This window comes from Ranitomeya imitator, chromosome 6, assembly GCF_032444005.1.
Source record: "Ranitomeya imitator isolate aRanImi1 chromosome 6, aRanImi1.pri, whole genome shotgun sequence".
Classification (NCBI taxonomy): Eukaryota; Metazoa; Chordata; class Amphibia; order Anura; family Dendrobatidae; genus Ranitomeya; species Ranitomeya imitator.
Genome location: NC_091287.1, coordinates 75841658 through 75863784, shown reverse-complemented (window position 1 = coordinate 75863784; position 22127 = coordinate 75841658). Strand labels below are relative to the sequence as shown.

At 40.6% G+C, this 22127-nt stretch overlaps 1 protein-coding gene across 2 annotated transcripts in view; it reads right to left on the bottom strand.

Moving 5' to 3' along the window:
• Window positions 1-5174: 5174 nt before the first annotated feature.
• TTC21A (tetratricopeptide repeat domain 21A) overlaps window positions 5175-22127 on the bottom strand; it is an 87300-nt gene continuing 70347 nt past the window's right edge. For both annotated transcript variants that reach the window (XM_069729779.1, XM_069729780.1), the window contains 9 exons: window positions 20590-20700; window positions 20113-20194; window positions 18761-18911; window positions 16829-16990; window positions 16428-16623; window positions 15640-15864; window positions 13050-13170; window positions 5445-5512; window positions 5175-5361 (listed from right to left, as the gene is read on the bottom strand). In XM_069729779.1, coding sequence (XP_069585880.1) covers window positions 5284-5361; window positions 5445-5512; window positions 13050-13170; window positions 15640-15864; window positions 16428-16623; window positions 16829-16990; window positions 18761-18911; window positions 20113-20194; window positions 20590-20700 — 1194 coding nt within the window. In that variant the 3' untranslated portion in view covers window positions 5175-5283. The remainder of the gene's footprint in view (window positions 5362-5444; window positions 5513-13049; window positions 13171-15639; window positions 15865-16427; window positions 16624-16828; window positions 16991-18760; window positions 18912-20112; window positions 20195-20589; window positions 20701-22127) is intronic.

The following is a 22127-nucleotide window of genomic DNA, read 5'->3' as shown; positions in this document are numbered from 1 at the left end:
TCATAAACCCATGCTGATATGGAGTTAAACAGTTATTCTCATTGAGATAATCCAGAATAACATCCCTCAGAAACCCTTCAAATATTTTACCAACAATAGAGGTTAGACTTACTGGCCTATAATTCAGTTGTTTAATTTTGTAGAAAAAAAGCAGATTACAGACATACACACAAAACTAAAGTAATTTCAAATGGGAACTTTCTGGCTTTAAGAAACACTAAAAGAAATCAAGAACAAAAAATGTGGTAGTCAGTAATGGTTACTTTTTTTAACCAAGCATAGGGGAAAAATTATGGAATCACTCAATTTTGAGGAAAAAATTATGGAATCATGAAAAATAAACAAACAAAAAAATACTCCAACACATCACTAGTATTTTGTTGCACCACCTCTGAATTGAGTGATTCCATACTTTTTCCCCTATGCTTGGTTAATAAAAGTAAGAAACATCCTGGACTGAAACGTCGCACATAGGCCAATAAATCACCTTCACTTTTTCTATTGGAGTGCTGCCTTCATTTTTTTGGCCTATAGTATGAGGTTTGGTACATGCCTGGAAGGATTTTTGCACCCTTTGTTTTCTTTTGGTGCTGCTTTTTGTTTTCTTTTTATCTATCTATCTATCTATCTATCTATCTATCTATCTATCTATCTATCTATCTATCTATCTATCTATCTATCTATCTATCTATTTATACACACACACACACACACACACACACACACACACTGCTCAAATAAAGGGAACACTTAAACAACAGAAAAATAACTCCAAGTAAATCAAACTTCTGTGAAATCAAACTGTCCACTTAGGAAGCAACACTGTTTGACAATCAATTTCAAATGCTGTTGTGCAAATGGAATAGACAACAGATGGAAATTATTGGCAATTATCAAGACACCCTCAATAACAGAGTGGTTCTGCAGGTGGGGACCTCAGACCACATCTCAGTACCAATGCTTTCTGGCTGATGTTTTGGTCACTTTTGAATGTTGGTTGTGCTTTCACACTTGTGGTTACATGAGACGGACTCTACAACCCACACAAGTGGCTCAGGTAGTGCAGCTCATCCAGGATGGCACATCAATGCGAGCTGTGGCAAGGTTTGCTGTGTCTGTCAATGTAGTGTCCAGAGACTGAGGCGCTACCAGGAGACAGGCCAGTACACCAGGAGATGTGGAGGGGGCTGTAGGAGGGCAACAACCCAGCAGCAGGACCGCTACCTCAGCCTTTGTGCAAGGAGCAACAGGAGCACTGCCAGAGCCCTGCAAAATGACCTCCAGCAGGCCACAAATGTGCATGTGTCTGCACAAACAGTTAGAAAGCGACTCCATGAGGATGGTCTGAGTACCCAACGTCCACAGATGGAGGTTGTGCTCACAGCCCAACACCGTGCAGGATGCTTGGCATTTGCCACAGAACACCAGGATTGGCAAATTCTCTGTGCCCTGTGCTCTTCACAGATGAAAGCAGGTTCACACTGAGCACATGTGACAGACGTGACAGAGTCTGGAGATGTGGTGGAGAGCGATCTGCTGCCTGCAACATCCTTCAGCATGACCGGTTTGGCAGTGGGTCAGTAATGGTGTGGGGTGGCATTTCTTTGGAGGGCCGCACAGCCCTTCATGTACTCGCCAGAGGTAGCCTGACTGCCATTAGGTACCGAGATGAGATCCTCAGACCCCTTGTGAGACCATATGCTGGTGCGGTTGGCCCTGGGTTCCTCCTAATGCAGAACAATGCCAGACCTCATATGGCGGGAGTGTCAGCAGATCCTGCAAGATGAAGGCATTGAAGCTATGGACTGGCCTGCCCGTTCCCCAGACCTGAATCCGATTGAACACATCTGGGACATCATGCCTCGTACCATCCACCAACGTTACATTGCACCACAGATTGTCCAGGAGTTGGTGGATGCTTTAGTCCAGGTCTGGGAGGAGATCCCTCAGGAGACCACACAACTACAACTACACACACGCATCTCTCTAACCTCTGTGGCTCTTTTCATTTCACAGTTCACCTGAACAATAAGGTTACGGTAATTCAATCTTATTAATAGAATTGTTAGTGCAAGGTTTTCCTATCTTTTGTGTTTGGCTGGTGGAGCTGAAAGCTTGACGTGAGCGTGAAATATGACGTATAAATCCATATAATAGACTACAGATCATTTTACTTTTTGGGATGAAGATTTCGCAGCAGGACTCAACAATGTCCTATAATTTTAGAATTATAAAATAGATTGTAAAGTCAGGGGCGTACATAGAAATCATGGGGCCCCATAGCAAACGTCTGAATGCCCCCCCCCCCCAAAAAAAAAATAATAAAATAAAATGAAATAAAAAATCTAAATAAAATAATCAACAGGTGCTCTTCACTCCAAGCATGCATGTTATAGATATAGGCCAAACATTGTCAAAGAAAGAGATTGCCTTGAAATAGAAGACATATACACATACGTGCACGTACAGACATACATTCTTATTTAAACACTGTCATACACACTGACATACACAGATATTCAGATCATACATGCACACGCACACATGAGAAATATTTGAATATGGGGATTGGGGAAGTTTGCAACAATGTTACCAGCAGAGTAGGCAAAAGACTATATAAAACATAACTTTTAATAATACTCTAAAAAGGCCTCAAGCCACGATGCATACAAAACATACATAAAGTGCAAGTGCTCCAAATAACCATGCTCTAGTTAAAAAAAACTGGGGCAATCTCACCAATGTAGTACCCCCTTTGTCCTGTATATTTCTATTGCTTCATATTCAGAAATATCTTCAATTCAGACAATAAAGAAGGAGGTTCTACTTTGGTGAGATTGCCCCGTTTTTTTTTTTTATCTATAGCATGGTTATTTGGAGCACTTGCAATTTATGTATGTTTTGTTCTCTAATATGCATCGTGGCTTAAGGCCTTTTTAGAGTATTATTAAAGGTTATGTTTCATATAGTTTTTTGCCTACTCTGCTGGTAACACTGGTCTTTCAGTGAGGAGGCATTGTAACTCAGAATAATATCTGACATTTAAATTGCTATAATATAAGCTTGCAACAAGCCTCGCACACCTGCCCCCAGCCTGTGTGTGTCCGGTCCAGCTCCTCAGGCAAGTGGTAGTGCAGGACCGCCACAATCACAGACACGGCCCTGGACCATCAGAGGGGCCCACTTGCCGTCGGCGCCCGGGCCACTCCCCTCGTGTTTGAGTGCAGTCACTTGAACAGGCTCCCTAGCAGCAGAACAGGAGCCAAGAGTCATTAGCGTATCGCATTGGATGTGATATGCTAGTGTGACCCCGACATCGAAATATATGAAGCTGTCATGCTCGGGTCGGGAGACCCACGGCCAATCTGTATATTGTGGTCCAACTCTATGACCGATTTGTACAGACATCTGAATAAGCCCTAATGCTGTCACTGACTGTCCACGTGTACAGTGTCCATATTAATGAGTTAATTATCATAAATATCACAGTAATTTAGTGTCAAATAAGATACCGTAATATAATTTGAACCAAATCACTGATGCCCTGACACTGGCTTGTTTTGTGGGACGTGAAAAATTGCTTACATTTACATGTCTTTCATTCAGAATTCGCCCTGTTGTGAAGTTACAGTATCAGGAATATATTCTATAACATATTGCTGGTTAAATTTGAGAATATGAATATGTCTTAATAAATTACACAGATATTTCCGTATATCTGGCTATGTTTTATTGGCCTTGTAGACCAGATATTACGTTCCCATATGCAGCAGTTTAATCATGCAGGAATCACAGTCAACTAAGCCTATCCAATACTGTCTCCATCTCCCTTTCTTCTTTCCACGACTATGTAGAACATATGAGATCTCAGATCTACATGTATGATGATAAACTGCTGTGAATACTACAGAAGATGCACAAGTCTTTGTTTCACGCACAGTACATTTGATCTGAAATCTGTTTTCACTAGTTGGATGAGATCTTCACATCACTACTTGGACCTTTTCATGCAAATGTATGTCTGCAACTATTTTTTTTTTCTTCTACTGATCTCCATTCAAATCTTATAACAATTCTTCCATAATTCGCATCTCATCTTTGTGTCCAAAATAACAAAATATACCATGGAAACGCACTTCTATACAGTGGGGAAAATAAATATTTGATACACTGCCAATTTAGCAAAGTTTTCCCACCTAAAAATAATGGAGAAACTGTAATTTTTATCGGAGGTACACCTCAATTATGAGTAACAGAATCTAAAAACGTCCCCCTGCTCATGCCAGCACACATTTGGGTCTGTTTGAAGTTTGTCAATGACTATCTGGATGATCCAGAAGAGGCATGGGAGAAGGTCAAGTGGTCATATGAGACCAAAATAGAACTTTTTGGCATCAACTCCACTCACCGTGTTTGAAGGAAGAAGAAGAATGAGCACAATCCCAAGAACACTGTCCCAACTGTGAAGCATGATGGAGAAAACATCATACTTTGGGGGAGATTTTCTGCAAAGGGGTCAAGACGACTGCACCATATTGAAGGGAGGATCGATGGGGTCATGTATTGCGAGATTTTGGCTAACAACCTCCTAAGAGCATTGAAGATGGGTCGTCCAGCATGACAATCGAATGTCTGTAATATATTCTTCAGAACACATTGGCTGCCATTGTTTGCAGCAGCACAGGTCCTGTTTACGAAGGTCAATGTGTGCTGTTGAGAACGGTGATCTGCTGGCCAAACCAAAAGATAATTTCACCGAACGAATGAGCATTTTCCCCATTTACTGGGTCATCGGAATCCTATTTAGACTTAAAGTTTAATGTGAAATGAAAATTCCTAGCAACACTTGGTCGTGATGTATGACTTGGTCATGACATCCTTCAGTCTTAATTATAAAAATGTGAGAGGTCTAACTCTTACAGGCTTAATGTAAGACCGGTAGTGTGTGCTCTGAGCCATTTGAATTGCTGTTAAACTGGTTAAATACATTCGAAATTCATGGTTTGCGTATGACCTGCCTGACAAAAACTCAATTTCCTCATTTATGCCTATAGTGCTCTTGATTTTGGGTCAGGAGATTGGTGGCCAGTCCAGACATCATGGTCTGCACTCAGACTGTGAATAACGGTCAAGTGAAACTGGCCTAAGAGTTCACAAGAAACTATCAACTCATTAAAAAGACAACAACCTTTTATTTCTGATATCAATTCTTTGGGAACAATAACATAAAAGGAACACTGTGGTAATAGTACACATGACAGATATGGCTGTAAGGCCGCCGTCTTATGGCTTGAGATTGGCTTGAGCTTTTTCCAATATTTCCTTTTTCATTTTTGGATAAGTAGGGTGGGCTTTAAGTACCTAGAAAGCAATATCTTAAAGTTAATATATGTTAGGAAGACTGGATGTTAAAGTAACAATATAAATATCCAATCACTATTTACCTTATGGCAAATATCTATGGCATCCACATACTTCTTGTCTTTCAGATAGTTGAATGCAAGTCTGAATCCTGGAACAATGAGCGAAATATCAAACACATTTTTCCTCTTCACTTCAATCCATTTCTTGTAATACTTTTTTTTCTACCACTTATATTATTATAACAATAATCACACTGCTCTCTATTTCTTTTTTATATCCATAGTCTGAAATAAATCTAAAAAAAATATATATACATAGTGTATACTATTTAATATAGACCCACAGAATATAGACATATAAAAACATTTCCTTATTGTTATTAATTAGAACCTAATGTTGGCTTCATAATATAATATCTCAAATATCCCCAAAACGTGTGAAAAACGAAAAAAATATACGGTAATAAAATAGTCTATGTTGGGTGGTGTAAAGTACATTATAGGGGAGTCACCCTGTTATGCCATCTATTCTCGTTCCTACTTGGCCGCGGAGGTTGGCACACTACAAACACGCAAATGGCACCCTGGCTCCTCGTCGACTCACCCTGGTAGTCCCTGTAAAGCCCTATGGAGATGATGGCCTAAATATTCAACTGTTTAATTACATGGATGCATAATGCTGCAAACAAGCCCTATTAAAGAATATAATTGATAAGGCCCCACCGACGGTTCAGCAACCCATAGGGAGCTCAATGGATCAAGTCGCTACATACCATGGTGTGAACCGTCAAAATCCACAGTGAGGGCTTTATTGAGCTATATAAATATAGGACTATTATACACAGAGAACCATAATCAATCAGGACTTTATTAGTTAATTATCTTTTGGTAGATTGGTAGATCTCATTGGTGTGGGAGGGGACATAGCCTAATCATCCAATCATGTGGTAAGGCAGTTGCAAGTGCGCTACAAAATAAAATGCGCATGTGCAAAGACGGCCGCAATGGACGTCATCCCAGCAGCGTCCTCTATTGGTGGCCATGGACTGACAGTGAGGCTTAGAACATTTTGTTTTGAAGTACAATTGCTTTCCAGTTTAGCCTTATCACTTGACTGCATGATTAGGCTATGTCCCCTCCCACACCTACGTGATACAGGTGTGGGTTGAATGGCAATTGATGTAATGAACATATATTTAATGGTGCTAAAAGGCTAATCATTTGGCATGCTGCATCATGGGAACTATGTTGTCAACTGCTATTGAGCGGTATTTCCACCCATCTGAACATCACATCCGTATTATGCACAGGGCACTTTACTGAGGGGATCAGTACCACTACACTCATACGCTAAGTGCTAGGAGGAAATCTATATGAACTTACTCAGTAAGTACTCCTTATGAGCCTATTTGAGGGGAAATGCGTCGAGTGAATCATACTTTGTACATTTTTTAGTATAATATTGCTAATATACTGTTTTTTATACTACCTAGTGAGTTCTATATATTAGAATGGGACACATGACTTACTTTTTTAATCCAATATATTTTGCACATGAATGTTATGGGCTTAATGTGATTTTAACCGCATAATGACTTAAGATCCGATACCATCTTTTGCTTATGTACTGTATATATTTGGCTGGCAAATTCTGTGGTGATATATCATTACCTCTAGTATTTTGGAGCTTTCTAGGTGAATTGTCTCCAGCTGCTTAACTAATAAAGTCCAGATTGATTTTGGTTCTCTTTGTATAATAGTCCTATATTTAGATAGTTCAGTATAGCCTTCACTTTGGGTTATGACGGTTCACACCATTGAGCTCACTATGAGTTGTTGCACCGTTGGTGGGGCATTATCACCTATACTTTTAATGGGGCTTGGTTGGAGCAGTATGCATCTAAATGCTATCATCTCCATAGGGCTTTACAGCGACTACCAGGGTGAGTCAATGAGGAGCGAGGGCGCCATTTGCATGTTTGTAGGATGCCAACCTCCACGGCCACGTAGGAACCAGGATAGGTGGCATAACAATAATAATAAATAATAATAATCTTTATTTATATAGCGCCAACATATTCGGCAGCGCTTTACAGATTAACAGTTTCAAACACAAGAGTCATAAGTAACAATGTTAACAATACAATAATTAAAGCGAAATAAGACGACCCTGCTCGTGAGAGCTTACAATCTACAATGAGGTGGGGGAGATACAAAGTACAGGTGTGTATTTACAATGATGTATTTACAATCATGGTCCAGCCATCTTCAGGGGGGGGGGGATAGATGGAGATAGTGAATGGGCTACACACACACAAACATAAAATGACTTTGATTACTGAATGTGATAGGCCGCTCTGAACAAATGTGTTTTGAGCGAGCGCCTAAAACTATGCAAATTGTGGATGGTTCTAATATCTTGGGGTAGAGCATTCCAGAGGATTGGCGTAGCGCAGGAGAAGTCTTGGAGTCGGGAGTGGGAGGTACGGATTAGTGCAGAGGTTAGTCGAAAGTCATTTGCAGAGCGCAGAGGTCGGTTAGGCCGCTTTGTGGGTGAGAACAAGTACTTTGAATTGTATCTTGTAATGAATGGGCAGCTAGTGTAATGACTAGCGAAGAGCGGACACGTCCGAGTAACGATTAGCCAGATGGACAACCCTGGCTGCTGCATTAAGGATAGACTGGAGAGGGGAAAGTCGAGTTAGTTGGAGGCCAATTAGTAGAGCATTACAGTAGTCCAGGCGGGAGTGGATCAGGGCGACAGTGAGGGTTTTTGTTGTTTCCATGGTGAGAAAAGGGCGGATTCTAGAGATGTTCTTTAGGTGTAAGCGGCACGAGCGGGCAAGAGATTGTATATGGGAGGTGAAGAAGAGATCGGAGTCAAACATAACACCCAGACAGCGCACCTGCTGCCGGGGTGTTATTATTATGGTGCCACCCACGGAGAGGGAAATGTCAGATTTAGGGAGGTTAGTAGATGGCGGGAGCAGAAGAAGTTCAGTTTTGGAGAGGTTGTGTTTCAGATAGAGAGCAGACATGATGTTGGAGACTGCAGACAGACAGTCAGTGGCGTTTTGTAGTACAGCTGGGGTAAGGTCAGGGGAGGATGTGTGTAGTTGTGTGTCATCGGCATAAAGATGGTACTGAAAGCCAAATCTGCGGATGGTCTGTCCAATTGGGGCCGTGTAGAGAGAGAAGAGAAGGGGGCCAAGGACTGAGCCCTGAGGTACCCCGACAGTGAGAGGAAGAGGAGATGAAGTGGAGCCAGAGAACAGAACACTGAAGGAGCGGTCAGAAAGATAGGAGAACCAGGAGAGAGCAGTGTCCTTAATGCCAAGTGACTGGAGCCTAGAGAGTATGAGAGGGTGGTCAACAGTGTCGAAAGCTGCAGAAAGGTCGAGAAGAATGAGCAGAGAGTGGTCACCGTTATGTTTTGCTGTCAGAAGGTCACTGGTCACTTTGATGAGTGCAGTTTCTGTTGAATGTAGGGGGCGGAAACCGGACTGTGAAGGGTCTAGGAGGGAGTGAGTGGAGAGGTAACGGGTAAGGGGGGAGTATATCAGGCGCTCCAAGAGTTTAGAGATGAAGGGGAGATTGGAGACTGGTCTGTAGTTGTTTGTGCAGGATGGGTCGAGGGTGGGTTTCTTTAGTAATGGAGTAATGATAGAGTGTTTGAAGGAGGAGGGGAAAATGCCAGAGGAGAGGGAGAGATTAAAGATTGTAGTTAGGTGAGTTGTGACGACTGGAGAGAGAGACTGGAGGAGATGTGAGGGAATGGGGTCGGTGGTGCATGTAGTCGGACGAGAAGAGGAGAGGAGCGTGGAGACTTCTTCTTCTGTGATGGGATTGAATGTGGAGAGTGAGCCAGGGGAGATGCAGGGAGGGATGGGAGTCACTGAACTTGGTGATTGGGAGCGGATTTCGTGATGGATATTGTCTATTTTCTCTATAAAGTGGGAGGCCAGGTCATCAGCACAAATGTCTGTGATAGGGGCTTGTGCTTTTGGCCTGAGGAGGGAGTGAAAGGTGTCAAAAAGTTTCTTGGGGTTGTTGGATAGTGAGGAGATCAGGGTGGTGAAGTAGGTCTGTTTGGCGAGGTGAAGGGCAGAGTTATAGGTCCTTAACATAAATTAACAAGGTGACTGCCCTATAATATACTTTACACAACCCGACATATATTATTTTATTATATTTTCTTAGTCTTGGTTTTTCACTTTGGGGATATTTGAGATATTATATTAGAGTCTTTATATCCATAGTCTCCAGGGAGGAAGTTTTTATACAGGGGATAAGGATTGACAATTTATTTGTTCAAACAGATGTCGCTCACAAGTCTGCTACATTGAATAACATTGCTGATTTTTAAAGACGATCTCTGGGAATAGAAGGTAAATAATTTAAAATGTTAAAAAAAATTCATTTCTAAATAACTAGGGAGGTAATCACTATAGACCATTAATATGTCTGCTGACAGAAACTTGTTGTAGAATAGTAAAAGGACAAGTGCTTCTTCTCACACTGCTGTCCACCCTGTTTATCTGATCTAATACTAGAGACACCAGTGGTGCTGGGGTAAGAAGAGGCTGCTCACACTGCTATCCACCGTTTATCTAATCTAATACTAGAGATAACAGGGGTGCTGAGGTAAGAAGAGGCTGCTCACACTGCTGTCCACCCTGTGTATATGATCTAATACTGGAGATACCAGGGTGCTGAGGTAAGAGGAGGCTGCTCACACTGATGTCCACCCACTGTATATGATCTAATACTGGAGATACCAGTGGTGCTGAGGTAAGAGGAGGCTGCTCACACTGCTGTCCATCCTGTGTATGATCTAATACTAGAGACATCAGTGGTGCTGGGGTAAGAAGAGGCTGCTCACACTGCTATCCGCCGTTTATCTAATCTAATACTAGAGATAACAGGGGTGCTGAGGTAAGAAGAGGCTGCTCACACTGCTGTCCACCCTGTGTATATGATCTAATACTGGAGATACCAGGGTGCTGAGGTAAGAGGAGGCTGCTCACACTGATGTCCACCCACTGTATATGATCTAATACTGGAGATACCAGTGGTGCTGAGGTAAGAGGAGGCTGCTCACACTGCTGTCTACTCTGACTTTTCTGATCTAACATTTGATCTGAAAATGTGCATTATCTCCTAATCCCAATCACCTCTCTCTAGCCCCATTGAGTGTTATTAAACAGTTTCTGGGACTTTGCAGTAGCCCAAAAGCAGCTGTACATTGCAGTTCATCTCCCCCTGAAGGCTTATAAGCTGGACCAGTTCAAATCAGTGCTGCCCTGGTTAATTCAGCACTGTTCACATCCAGGCCAGCAGCATGACAATGTATAATGTACCAACACAAACACAGGAAGAAAAAAAAACAATCTGGACATTATTTGTTAAACCTTGTCAATAGTGTATGTTCCTATACAGTTGGGCACATCTCAGTATTTGTAAACTGCCAGTTTGTAGGAGCATGTCCCACTGATGAGATAAATGCCAACACCCAGCTGTCAATTTAATTCTACATTTCCAGGAGGAAATAACAGTAACAGAAGAACATACAATTCTAAGAAAGGATATTCTAGATTTGGAATATAAATAGTTACCAAAAAGAAATGCCAGGAGAACAGACAGAACTCTGTACTGATATTACTCTTTTACATGTTCAATATAAACCTTTTCCTATATGATGACCATTACCCACGAATGAAGAGGTCACCATGAAATCTTACATAGCAATATACAACAATCACAGGAAATGCGGACACATTGTGATGAAATCTACAGGTGCTTCTCACAAAATTAGAATATCAATCAAAAAGTTAATTTATTTCAGTTCTTCAATACAAAAAGTAAAACTCATACAGTACAGACCAAAAGTTTGGACACACCTTCTCATTTAAAGATTTTTCTGTATTTTCATGACTATGAAAATTGTACATTCACACTGAAGGCATCAAAACTATGAATTAACACATGTGGAATTATATACTTAACAAAAAAGTGTGAAACAACTGAAATTATGTCTTATATTCTAGGTTCTTCAAAGTAGCCACCTTTTGCTTTGATGACTGCTTTGCACACTCTTGGCATTCTCTTAATGAGCTTTAAGAGGTAGTCACCAGGAATGGTCTTCCAACAATCTTGAAGGAGTTCCCAGAGATTCTTAGCACTTGTTGGCCCTTTTGCCTTCACTCTGCGGTCCAGCTCACCCCAAACAATCTCGATTGGGTTCAGGTCTGGTGACTGTGGAGGCCAGGTCATCTGGCGTAGCGCCCCATCACTCTCCTTCTTGGTGAAATAGCCCTTACATAGCCTGGAGGTGTGTTTGGGTCATTGTCCTGTTGAAAAATAAATGATGGTCCAACTAAACGCAAACCGGATGGAATAGCATGCCGCTGCAAGATGCTGTGGTAGCCATGCTGGTTCAGTATGCTTTCAATTTTGAATAAATGCCCAACAGTGTCCCCAGCAAAGCACCCCCACACCATCACACCTCCTCCTCCATTCTTCACGCTGGGAACCAGGCATGTAGAGTCCATCCGTTCACCTTTTCTGCGTCGCACAAAGACATGGTGGTTGGATCCAAAGATCTCAAATTTGGACTCATCAGACCAAAGCACAGATTTCCACTGGTCTAATGTCCATTCCTTGTGTTCTTTAGCCCAAACAAGTCTTTTCTGCTTGTTGCCTGTCCTTAGCAGTGGTTTCCTAGCAGCTATTTTACCATGAAGGCCTGCTGCACAAAGTCTCCTCTTAACAGTTGTTGTAGAGATGTGTCTGCTGCTAGAACTCTGTGTGGCATTGACCTGGACTCTAATATGAGCTGCTGTTAGCGTGCGATTTCTGAGGCTGGTGACTCGGATAAACATATCCTCAGAAGCAGAGGTGACTCTTGGTCTTTCTTTCCTGGGGCGGTCCTCATGTGAGCCAGTTTCTTTGTAGCGCTTGATGGTCTTTGCAACTGCACTTGGGGACACTTTCAAAGTTTGCCCAATTTTTCGGACTGACTGACCTTCATTTCTTAAAGTAATGATGGCCACTCGTTTTTCTTTACTTAGCTGCTTTTTTCTTGCCATAATACAAATTCTAACAGTCTATTCAGTAGGACTATCAGCTGTTTATCCACCAGACTTCTGCACAACACAACTGATGGTCCCAACACCATTTATAAAGCAAGAAATCACACTTATTAAACCTGACAGGGCACACCTATGAAGTGAAAACCATTCCCGGTGACTACCTCTTGAAGCTCATCAAGAGAATGTCAGGAGTGTGCAAAGCAGTCATCAAAGCAAAAGGTGGCTACTTTGAAGAACCCAGAATATAAGACTTAATTTCAGTTGTTTCACACTTTTTTGTTAAGTATATAATTCCACATGTGTTAATTCATAGTTTTGATGCCTTCAGTGTGAATGTACAATTTTCATAGTCATGAAAATACAGAAAAATCTTTAAATGAGAAGGTGTGTCCAAACTTTATTGGGTGTAAGCCATATTCATCAACATTAATAGAAATAAACATTTGAAATAGATCACTCTGTTTGTAATTACTCTATATGAGTTTCACTTTTTGTATTGAATAACTGAATTAAATTAACTATTTGATGATATTCTAATTTTGTGAGAAGCACTTGTAATATCATCCATACATCTTATTCTGTAGAGAATACACACCTACAGCCGGGCTGGACTGACTGCTGTACTCCCAGGCGAGTCTGTAGTTCTCTGCAGCATCTTTATATGACTGCTCCTTCTCCATAATGAACCCAAGATATTCATAAGCTTTACAACAAGACTGGAATAAGTTACATAAAAATAAATTAGTTCCTTTCAAACTACCAGGCCCAGATGATCTTATTGTTTCTTTATGATAATTAAAAGTTTATGTACATAGATCCACACTTTAAAACAGAAGCATCCAGTGGATGTGTCTCAAGATCCATAGAAGAAAACTGCACATTATTCCTGATTGCATGCAGCATGTGTGCTAAGAGGGGAACTTGGAAACAGTAGTCTTATTATGGTTAGGCCCAAAGTGCTACCTAGTCAGGATGGAAACTGAAGCAGAGCCCTCAGAGTCAAGAGTTTAAATGGAGTTTCCCACTATGTTTAAAAAATATATAGGGTAAGGATTTGTAAAAACGAAAAAAGCAATACTTACTAATGGATTTCTCCCCAACGCTCCAGTAACGCCGCTCTAATTTTCTCCACTGGGACTGGAAGTCATGATGCCCCTGAGCATGCAGTCAATCAGAGCAGGTGGCATTGTATTGGTAAGTATTGCCTCTTTCTCATATAATGATCTCTATCCTTTTTAAAAACTAGAGGAAAAGCTCCTTTACAGCCCACTCCAGCTTTTTTTTTTTATTACAGCGCTGGAGCCACAAGTATTATACTTACCAGCTATTGTCTTCAGCTGTTCCTGGCACCGTTACGGTCCCGTTCCACCATCCAACACCAGACTGCAAGTTCTGATTGACCGGAACTCCGAGGTAATGGTCATCAGCTCTCAATGTAAGTCAATGAGAACATCGTTCTAGCTCCCTTAGGTCTCCTTCAAATGTCCGTGTAAAACTGGTTCCAGAAAAAACAGCACTGGTGTCATCAGTAATTTGGATCAGTATGCCATTCACGTTTTTCCAGAATAAAATTACAAAGCTTCTCATATACTTTGCAATGTTAAACATGTACAGAACACGGATGGCACACGGATGCCATCCATGTGCTGTACATGTTTTTCACGGACCCACAGATTTATACTGGCTCTTGTTACTCTGTTGTAGGAAAAAAAAGGACATCTCCATGTGATTCACACGGACATGTGCACAGAAGCATAGGTTATAATGGGTATATGTGGCATCCATGAAAAAAACAGATGCCACTCGTACTGCAAACACGGACATGTGAAGGGGGCCTTAGACTTACTTGATAAGTGATCTCCGGCTCACCAACAAATCACTGGAGAGATCTGGCAGGTCACAAACTGCAGAAGGCTGACGCTGACCGGCGCAGAGTCAATAACAGATGAAGTCAGCGGCTCGTGAATGTAATGCTAGTGGCAGGGAACTTACATTAGTGATGCCACTCCAGTGGTGAAACAAAAAAAAAGTGGAGTGGTGTATATATCACATAGAAGACACCGGGGCTGGTGTTTATATATCACATAGGAGACGCTGGGCCTGGAGCATATATATCACATAGGAGACGCTGGGGCTGGTGTATAAATATCACATAGGAGATGCTGGGGCTGGTGTGTATACATCACACAGGAGACACTAAGAGTGGTGTATACATCACAAAGGATACACTGAGACTCCTGTATATACATCATATAGGGGACACAGATTGCTGTATATAAAGGACATAGAAGACACCAAGGCTGGTGTTTATATATCATAAAGGAGATGCTTTGGCTGGTGTGTATACATCACACAGGAGACACTAAGAGTGGTGTATACATCACAAAGGATACACTGAGAGTCCTGTGTATACATCATATAGGGGACACAGAGATTGCTGTATATAAAGGACAGTCAAATAGGGGACACAGAGATTGCTGTATATAAAGGACAGAGGCGACACTGGGGCTGGCATATATGTATCACATAGGAGACACATGTATACATCACTCCCTGTACTGTAAATACACTAGTCTCGATCACATAAGAGACACTGGGGGTGGTGTACATACATTACAAAGGACGCACAAGCTGCTGTATTCATTACATAGGAAACACTGTGATGGCTTCCACCATAGCGGGGACAGAATCACATGGCGCTCCCTCCTCCCACAAGGAACATCATGATACTGACCCTGACCAGCGTCAGGATGAAATCATTCATTGCGTGCACGTAATCAGTCAAGGGAGGAATTAAAGGGCAGGCTGGTAAAACACTGTTCTCCGGAAATGTTCTTGTGGGCCAAAAGAAATGGCCAGAGGCTCCCCACCTTCAGTGTAACAGGATGGAAGCCATTTTAATTCTACATTGATTACCGCAGTGGAAAAATGATTGGGATTTGCCATTAAATGTATTTAGGAATTTAATGACATTTCATTTACCGTATTTATTTTTTTTCTATAACAGGAAACCCCTTTAAATTCCATAGTAGGATACTGATTCATGTTGCAAGGTTCAGATGTGGTAGATTTCTCTGCACATTTTTAGAAAGAAAATCAGCATTTAATACTTGCTAGCTATTATCTGTATTGTTCGCAGGAACCTGTCTATCATAAGGACCCTGAATTTATTATTTCCCGCTTACCTTATTGTATTTAAGACATCGCTTTAGCAAATCTGTTGCTATGTCGTATTTTCCTGATTTGATATAAATGTCTGCAAGCAGCAACCAACTTTTTTCAAGATCTTCAGCATCTTCTAAGGTCCAGTGGGCTTTGGACAATCTCTTTAGCTGGTTTCTTGCCCTGGGAGTTTGCTTCAGGATCATGTAAGCTTGAGCTACGGCCAGGAGCACGGAGGTATTCTCCTTCTACAACCATAAGTCAACAAACATCAGTTTAGGGCATTGAAACATTGTCCATTTATTTGAAAAATTGGGGTTCGGTATTGTGTGGCCGAATTTTACATTATTGGTAAAAGATTAAGCCATATCGGTTGTCATTTTTCAATAAGATTCCTCGTTCTTGCACATTTATGGCATATCCATAACACATGCCATGAATGTATATATGATAGATGGCAATCCCGCTATCCTGAGAATGGCGACCATTGCGAGAATCTCCATTCCATAGTCGCGGATGGGAAAAATCCCGGTTTGTTACTTATTTTGCATGATGTCAAAATACTAAATTGATGTTTTTTTAAGACACTAATTGATTCTTTGTTAAAATGCAACATGGCTGTATTTCCTGTTACTTGTGCAAACATGGCCATCACAATAAAACGGAAATAGGCAAATTTCCACCACTGTGCATCAACCATCATAGCTTAGTCCATTGGTGAAATAACAGTTTACCCATCCCCATAAGTAAATTATAGAATTCAGCATAATATTAACACAATTACAGAAATTCCAAACCTATATATTGTTACCTCTGTGGTGGCCATATCTGTGAATGTGCTCAGCGCAGTTTCAATGTTGCCTTTGTCTCTGGTGGCCATAAGGCAATAACCCTGCAGCATGGCTAGCCGGTTCTGTCCTTGTGCAGTACGAGGGTGGAACTTCTTCAGTAACTTCTCCGCTGTCCGAACTCCCAATTTCTCAGAATCCCTCTTTTCCCCTACGAGACTAAATCAGACATTGACCTAATGCAAAAATGCATTCATGGAAAATGCAGCCATAGTGACACCGCACTATAATGTGACCCGTCTCCAGACTACCTGTCCAAGCTGATGCCTGTATCTATTTCATCTAGACGTCCTGCAGTATCTGTGGTTCGTTACCTTGTAAGTTATTGGTAAAATGGAAAAATCAAATCATAGAAAAATGTTACCTGTTCTCGTCTTCCAAGTTGTCAAACACCTCTCCACCAACAATCTCATTGTCTGGATTAAGACAGATCTGGATCATGTTGGTGATGGCTCTTTGACCCCAGTCATTATCTTTCCGCGCCTTATTAAAATATTTCAGTGCCTCGTTAGGTTGCCCTATGTGCCTGGAAGAGAAAATGCAAAAATTGTATAGTTTCTTGGGTATATAAAAAAAAGTATTCTACATCCCTCAGGTTACAAAACAGATATTTAAGTCATTGCTATAAAGATCCTTTTTAATACCTGAATGGACAAAGTTGCCACTGGCAATCTTCAATAATGAGATTGCTATATCTCATTGGACATTATTTACATAGGTGTACCCCACCAGAGAGAGAGTAGACTCGTGGGGAAGGGAAAAAAGAGTGAAGGAGAATGGGAATAAAAATTAACTTTTATTTCACAATCAATAAAAAAGTGATATTATAATAGAAGGAGTATTGAATATTAAATAGGATTCTTGACCACAGCGGCACGCCTGCCATCAGTAGGTGTTAGCTGCTATATATGAGTGGCAACAGTGGAATCAAACTACTGCTATACTATATATAATATATATATATATATATATATATATATATATATATACAGTATATATTACACCAGCCAGATCAGAAGTTTTCGATTCGATATATCAATAAATACGAATGTTAGTTGACTGGTGCTGTATAGCAGTCAGCGTAGACCTCTTTACCATATTACAATGAAACATAGGGTTACACTTCATAAATCCTGTAAGGTTCTTTTTATGGTGACCTGTAAATATGGATATTAATCTATCTATCCAATAATTAATCAGGGACTTTGGTCAAGAATCCTGTGTAAAATACAATACTCCTTACATCCTTGTATCCCGTTGGCATTTAGTGGATCACAGCTATGATCACAATCTTTATAGCTGTGATCCTATGTACATACATATATGGATGCATGTGGATTCTATTATAATATCACTTTTTTCTTGATTACGAAATAAAAGTTGATTTTTATTCACATTCTCTTAGCTGCATTACCCCTCCCCCACACTGTCTTATACAGTAGGTTAGACCAGGATATCAGAGCTGTATCATTACATCTCATACACTGAGTCACCTGCTCTAAGCTACAGTGGGGGCGTGTTCTTCTTTCCCTTGAGTGTTGCTACCTGCTTATGATTGGTCAGAATCATACAGGTAGAAAAAGTAGGTGCCTCCTCCAGTGAAAACTGTCTGATAACTTTTAAAGTCCAAGTGAATGTTAACTCATTACATGATAAATACTTCCTTCAAATACTTTAATTGCTAATATTTCCACAAGGGATGGAAAAAAAATTATATATATATATATATATATATATATATATATATAATAAAGGAGCAAGACTAGCAGATGGCAGACGTAGAGCCCTCCATGCAATATCAAACTTCAACTTATTTTCAAAAAGATGAACCCAGCACGCCAAAGTCAAATTTTCAATGATTTATTGACCCATGGTAAGAAGGCAACATTTCGTTTTTTGAGAAAGTTACACAGTTGGAATGAAACGATGCCTTGTTACCATTGGTCAATAAACCACTGAAAATTGTATTTTGAGTGTTGCCTTCATCTTTTTGAAAATACATATAAAGAAAAAAAAAAGAGAAGCAGCAAGGTTCAATTGAGAACTTTGCTTGAAAAAGCTTCTGCTCTGCAGCCACCATTACATCCTGCTTTAACATGAAAAATTTGATGGAAGGTCCCCTTTAAGTACAGATAATGGTGGCAAAATCTGGAGGACTCAACGTGGCAATGACATGTAATTCCTCATTTACATTGTGTTGGTGCTGTAAGAATATTAACCACTTATGGTCAGTTCCCTCCTAGTGTGAACAGAGTTTTAATCTGTATTTTTCAGGGTTTTTTTTGTTCTTCCTTACCAGCAATAGAGGCCTTTACAAAAATGATATCCTGGTTCAAGTGTAGTTCTTGCAGATTGTTCTAATGCCATATCAAAGTATCGTTGGGCTTCTGTGAGTTTTCCACTTCTTCTTAGAAGATCAACAAATTTACTCAGAGCTGGAAAATTTTCTAGATTCAAAAACAGACATAAAAACCCAACATTTATGTATCAGCGGTGCTAAAATATTCATCCCTGCCCCATTGGTTGAACACTTATTTGCAGTGCTTACCATTCATGATGGATAAAATCAGTAGCTCAAAAAGCATCTGAAAACATGGAAAGGGGATTCTTTCTGTTTAAAGTCATCTTTACACTTTAAAAATTCATCATAAATTGATAAATCCTCGCTCATATTGGTTACATACGGCTGAAATAAGCGACACTAAAAAGTGCATTTCCTAAAGGTGGCCATACACAATATATACAGTGGTTGTTGAGCGAACTATTTTTTGACCGACCGCTATCTCTCCTGACACACCCATGTACAGGAATGTTCAGTTATGGGTTCCTGCGTTGTCTATGAGAGGGTCACTGCCGATCCTTTTGTACTGCATCATAAATAGAAGGATCGGGGATTACATTGAAACCATCCAATCATTTTGTCCCCCAACATAATCTGTATGAGGTCTTAAAAGGTCAAGTTAACCACATTTAAACCACCAAAGAACCCAGTCATCATTGAAGATTGGTTTAGATGAACCGCGAAGGGTCCTGGTCTTGTGGTTATAATGCAAAATGCTAAAATGAGACCACACTACAGCCATGCCGTGGCATTGAGACCTCTCCCAAATATTTTACCAGCAGGCATCATCTATCAAAATGGTCTTCTTTTAAATAAACTAACCTTGTTGTCCATAACAGCCAATTATTGGCAATAGGCAACAAGGTCCATTATTAACTAACATCACTATTAGTGATGAGCGAGTATACTCGTTGCTCGGGTTTTCCCGAGCACGCTCGGGTGGTCTCAGAGTATTTGTTAGTGTTCGGAGACTTAGTTTTCATCTCTGCAGCTGAATGATTTACAGCTGCTAGCCAGCCTGAGTACATGTGGGGGTTGCCTGGTTGCTAGGGAATCTCCACATGTAATCAGGCTGGCTAATAGCTGTAAATCATTCAGCTGCGGTGATGAAAACTAAATCTCCGAGCAGTCTTAAATACTCGGAGACCACCCAGGAGTGCTCGGGAAAACCCGAGCAACGAGTATACTCGCTCATCACTAATCACTATATTTTATAGCTTTTATTCACCTGGGTAAATATTTTATTCTTAACTATGCAATTATGAATTCAACATTTCTGACACACAGATCAAGAATAACATCCTCACCTGGCGTCTTTTCCAGAACCTGCTGAAAATATTCTATCGCTTTCTCATATTCCTGCTTCTGAAACATGATATCTGCCATCACCTGTCAGACAGTAGAAAATAAAATACTAAATGTCCCATAGGTAACATTATCATTCTCATGATTCCAATCACTTGCATCACCGGTGATGTTTGCACATGACGTCTGAGGTCAGTGATTGGCTGCAGTGGTCAGGTGACTGATGGATATGAAATCATCAGTTCCCAGTACTGCAGTGGTGCTGGGATAGTGAGGAATCTGAGGTGGAGTTTTATATAATTCATTGTTTAAGAACATGCTCTATGCGTCGCACAATTTAAAAAAATTCTGAAAAAAACCCTTTAAGAAGCTCAAAAGTCTACATTAACGTGTAAGCTTACATTAAAGATGTATAAGTCTGTGATTCAAACTAAAAAGCATTTTATTATAAATCACAACTCAAAAAATAAGGAATTTACCATTGTAGCCTTGTCCTTATATCTCTCGTCCTGAAGTAGGTCTTTACATTGTGCTTGGCAGGAATCCAGGTCATCCATTATCAAGAAAAGATGTGTCATCTTCAGCAATACCTGACAAATGGAAGAGAGAAAGCTCTAGACAAGTGCTTTAGTGGTCAATGTTGCAGCCAGAATCTCAGCTCCACAGCTCAGGCCCGGTAGAAAAAGGCAGTACTCTTGTCACGCTCAGAGTATTGGTGATCACCAAGTATATCGCTAGTCATAGGGTCACACAACCTGTTCTCTCCACCCCAAAAAAACGGTCTGATTATGCGAAACATACTCTGATCAGAGTTTGATCAGAGTGAGATCGATCTGATTTTCTCAGAGGTGGAGAAAATAAAAATAACATTCTCCACCTTCTCCATTATATCAGACTGTAAAAATCGGACCACACTCGTACGTCATTTTTTTTGCGGACCTATAGACCTTGAATGGCGAGTCCCATCCGAAAAAAAAAAATTCCAAGTGCGGTGAAATTGTGAAAAAAACCCACAATTGTTTTTTGGGAATTGTTTTTGCCCTGTAAATTTTGAGATAAAAATGACTATGCAATACGATTACGCTGATACCAAACATGTCAAGTTTTTAAAATTATTTTAGTAATGAAAAAAATCTGAAGTTTGCAAAAAAAAAAATTTGGGGGAGTTGTGTCACCATTTTCCGAGACTGCAACATTTTTATTTTTGATCCGATGGAGATAGATTGTTTCTTTGCGGAGCGAGACTTAGTTCTTTTATTTGTACGATTTTGGGATAGATGTCACTTTTTATTGCTTGTTAAAGGGACTCTGTCACCTGAATTTGGCGGGACTGGTTTTGGGTCATATGGGCGGAGTTTTCGGGTGTTTGATTCACCCTTTGCTTACCCGCTGGCTGCATGCTGGCTGCAATATTGGATTGAAGTTCATTCTCTGTCCTCCGTAGTACATGCCTGTGCAAAGCAATCTTGCCTTGTGCAGGCGTGTACTATGGAGGACAGAGAATGAACTTCAATCCAATATTGCAGCCAGCATGCAGCCAGCGGGTAAGCAAAGGGTGAATCAAACACCCGAAAACTCCGCCCATATGACCCAAAACTGGTCCCGCCAAATTCAGGTGACAGGTTCCCTTTAAAGCATTTTTTGTGAAATTGTTTCAATCAAAAAACATAATTTTGACACTATTGAATTTTTTCCTTTCTGATCAGTTTAACTGTTTTTATATTTTGATAGACTGGACTTTTCTGAATGTGGTGATACCAAATATATGCATTACTTTCCACTGATTTTGTTAGCCCCCCCTTATGCGATCATCAGAACACTTGTGCTATGTGCAGCGATGCTGAAGCATATGGCAGAAATCTACTGTGAAGGCAGAGTTTCAGAGGAGTTCTGTAATGACAGTGACGGGAGTCATCAGCAGACCCCCGGATGGAGTTTAATCAGGGCTCTGTGCAGCCAGTCGAGATATTAAACACCAAACACACCGACAACGCCTGTATGGACCTTGCTTTGTGCA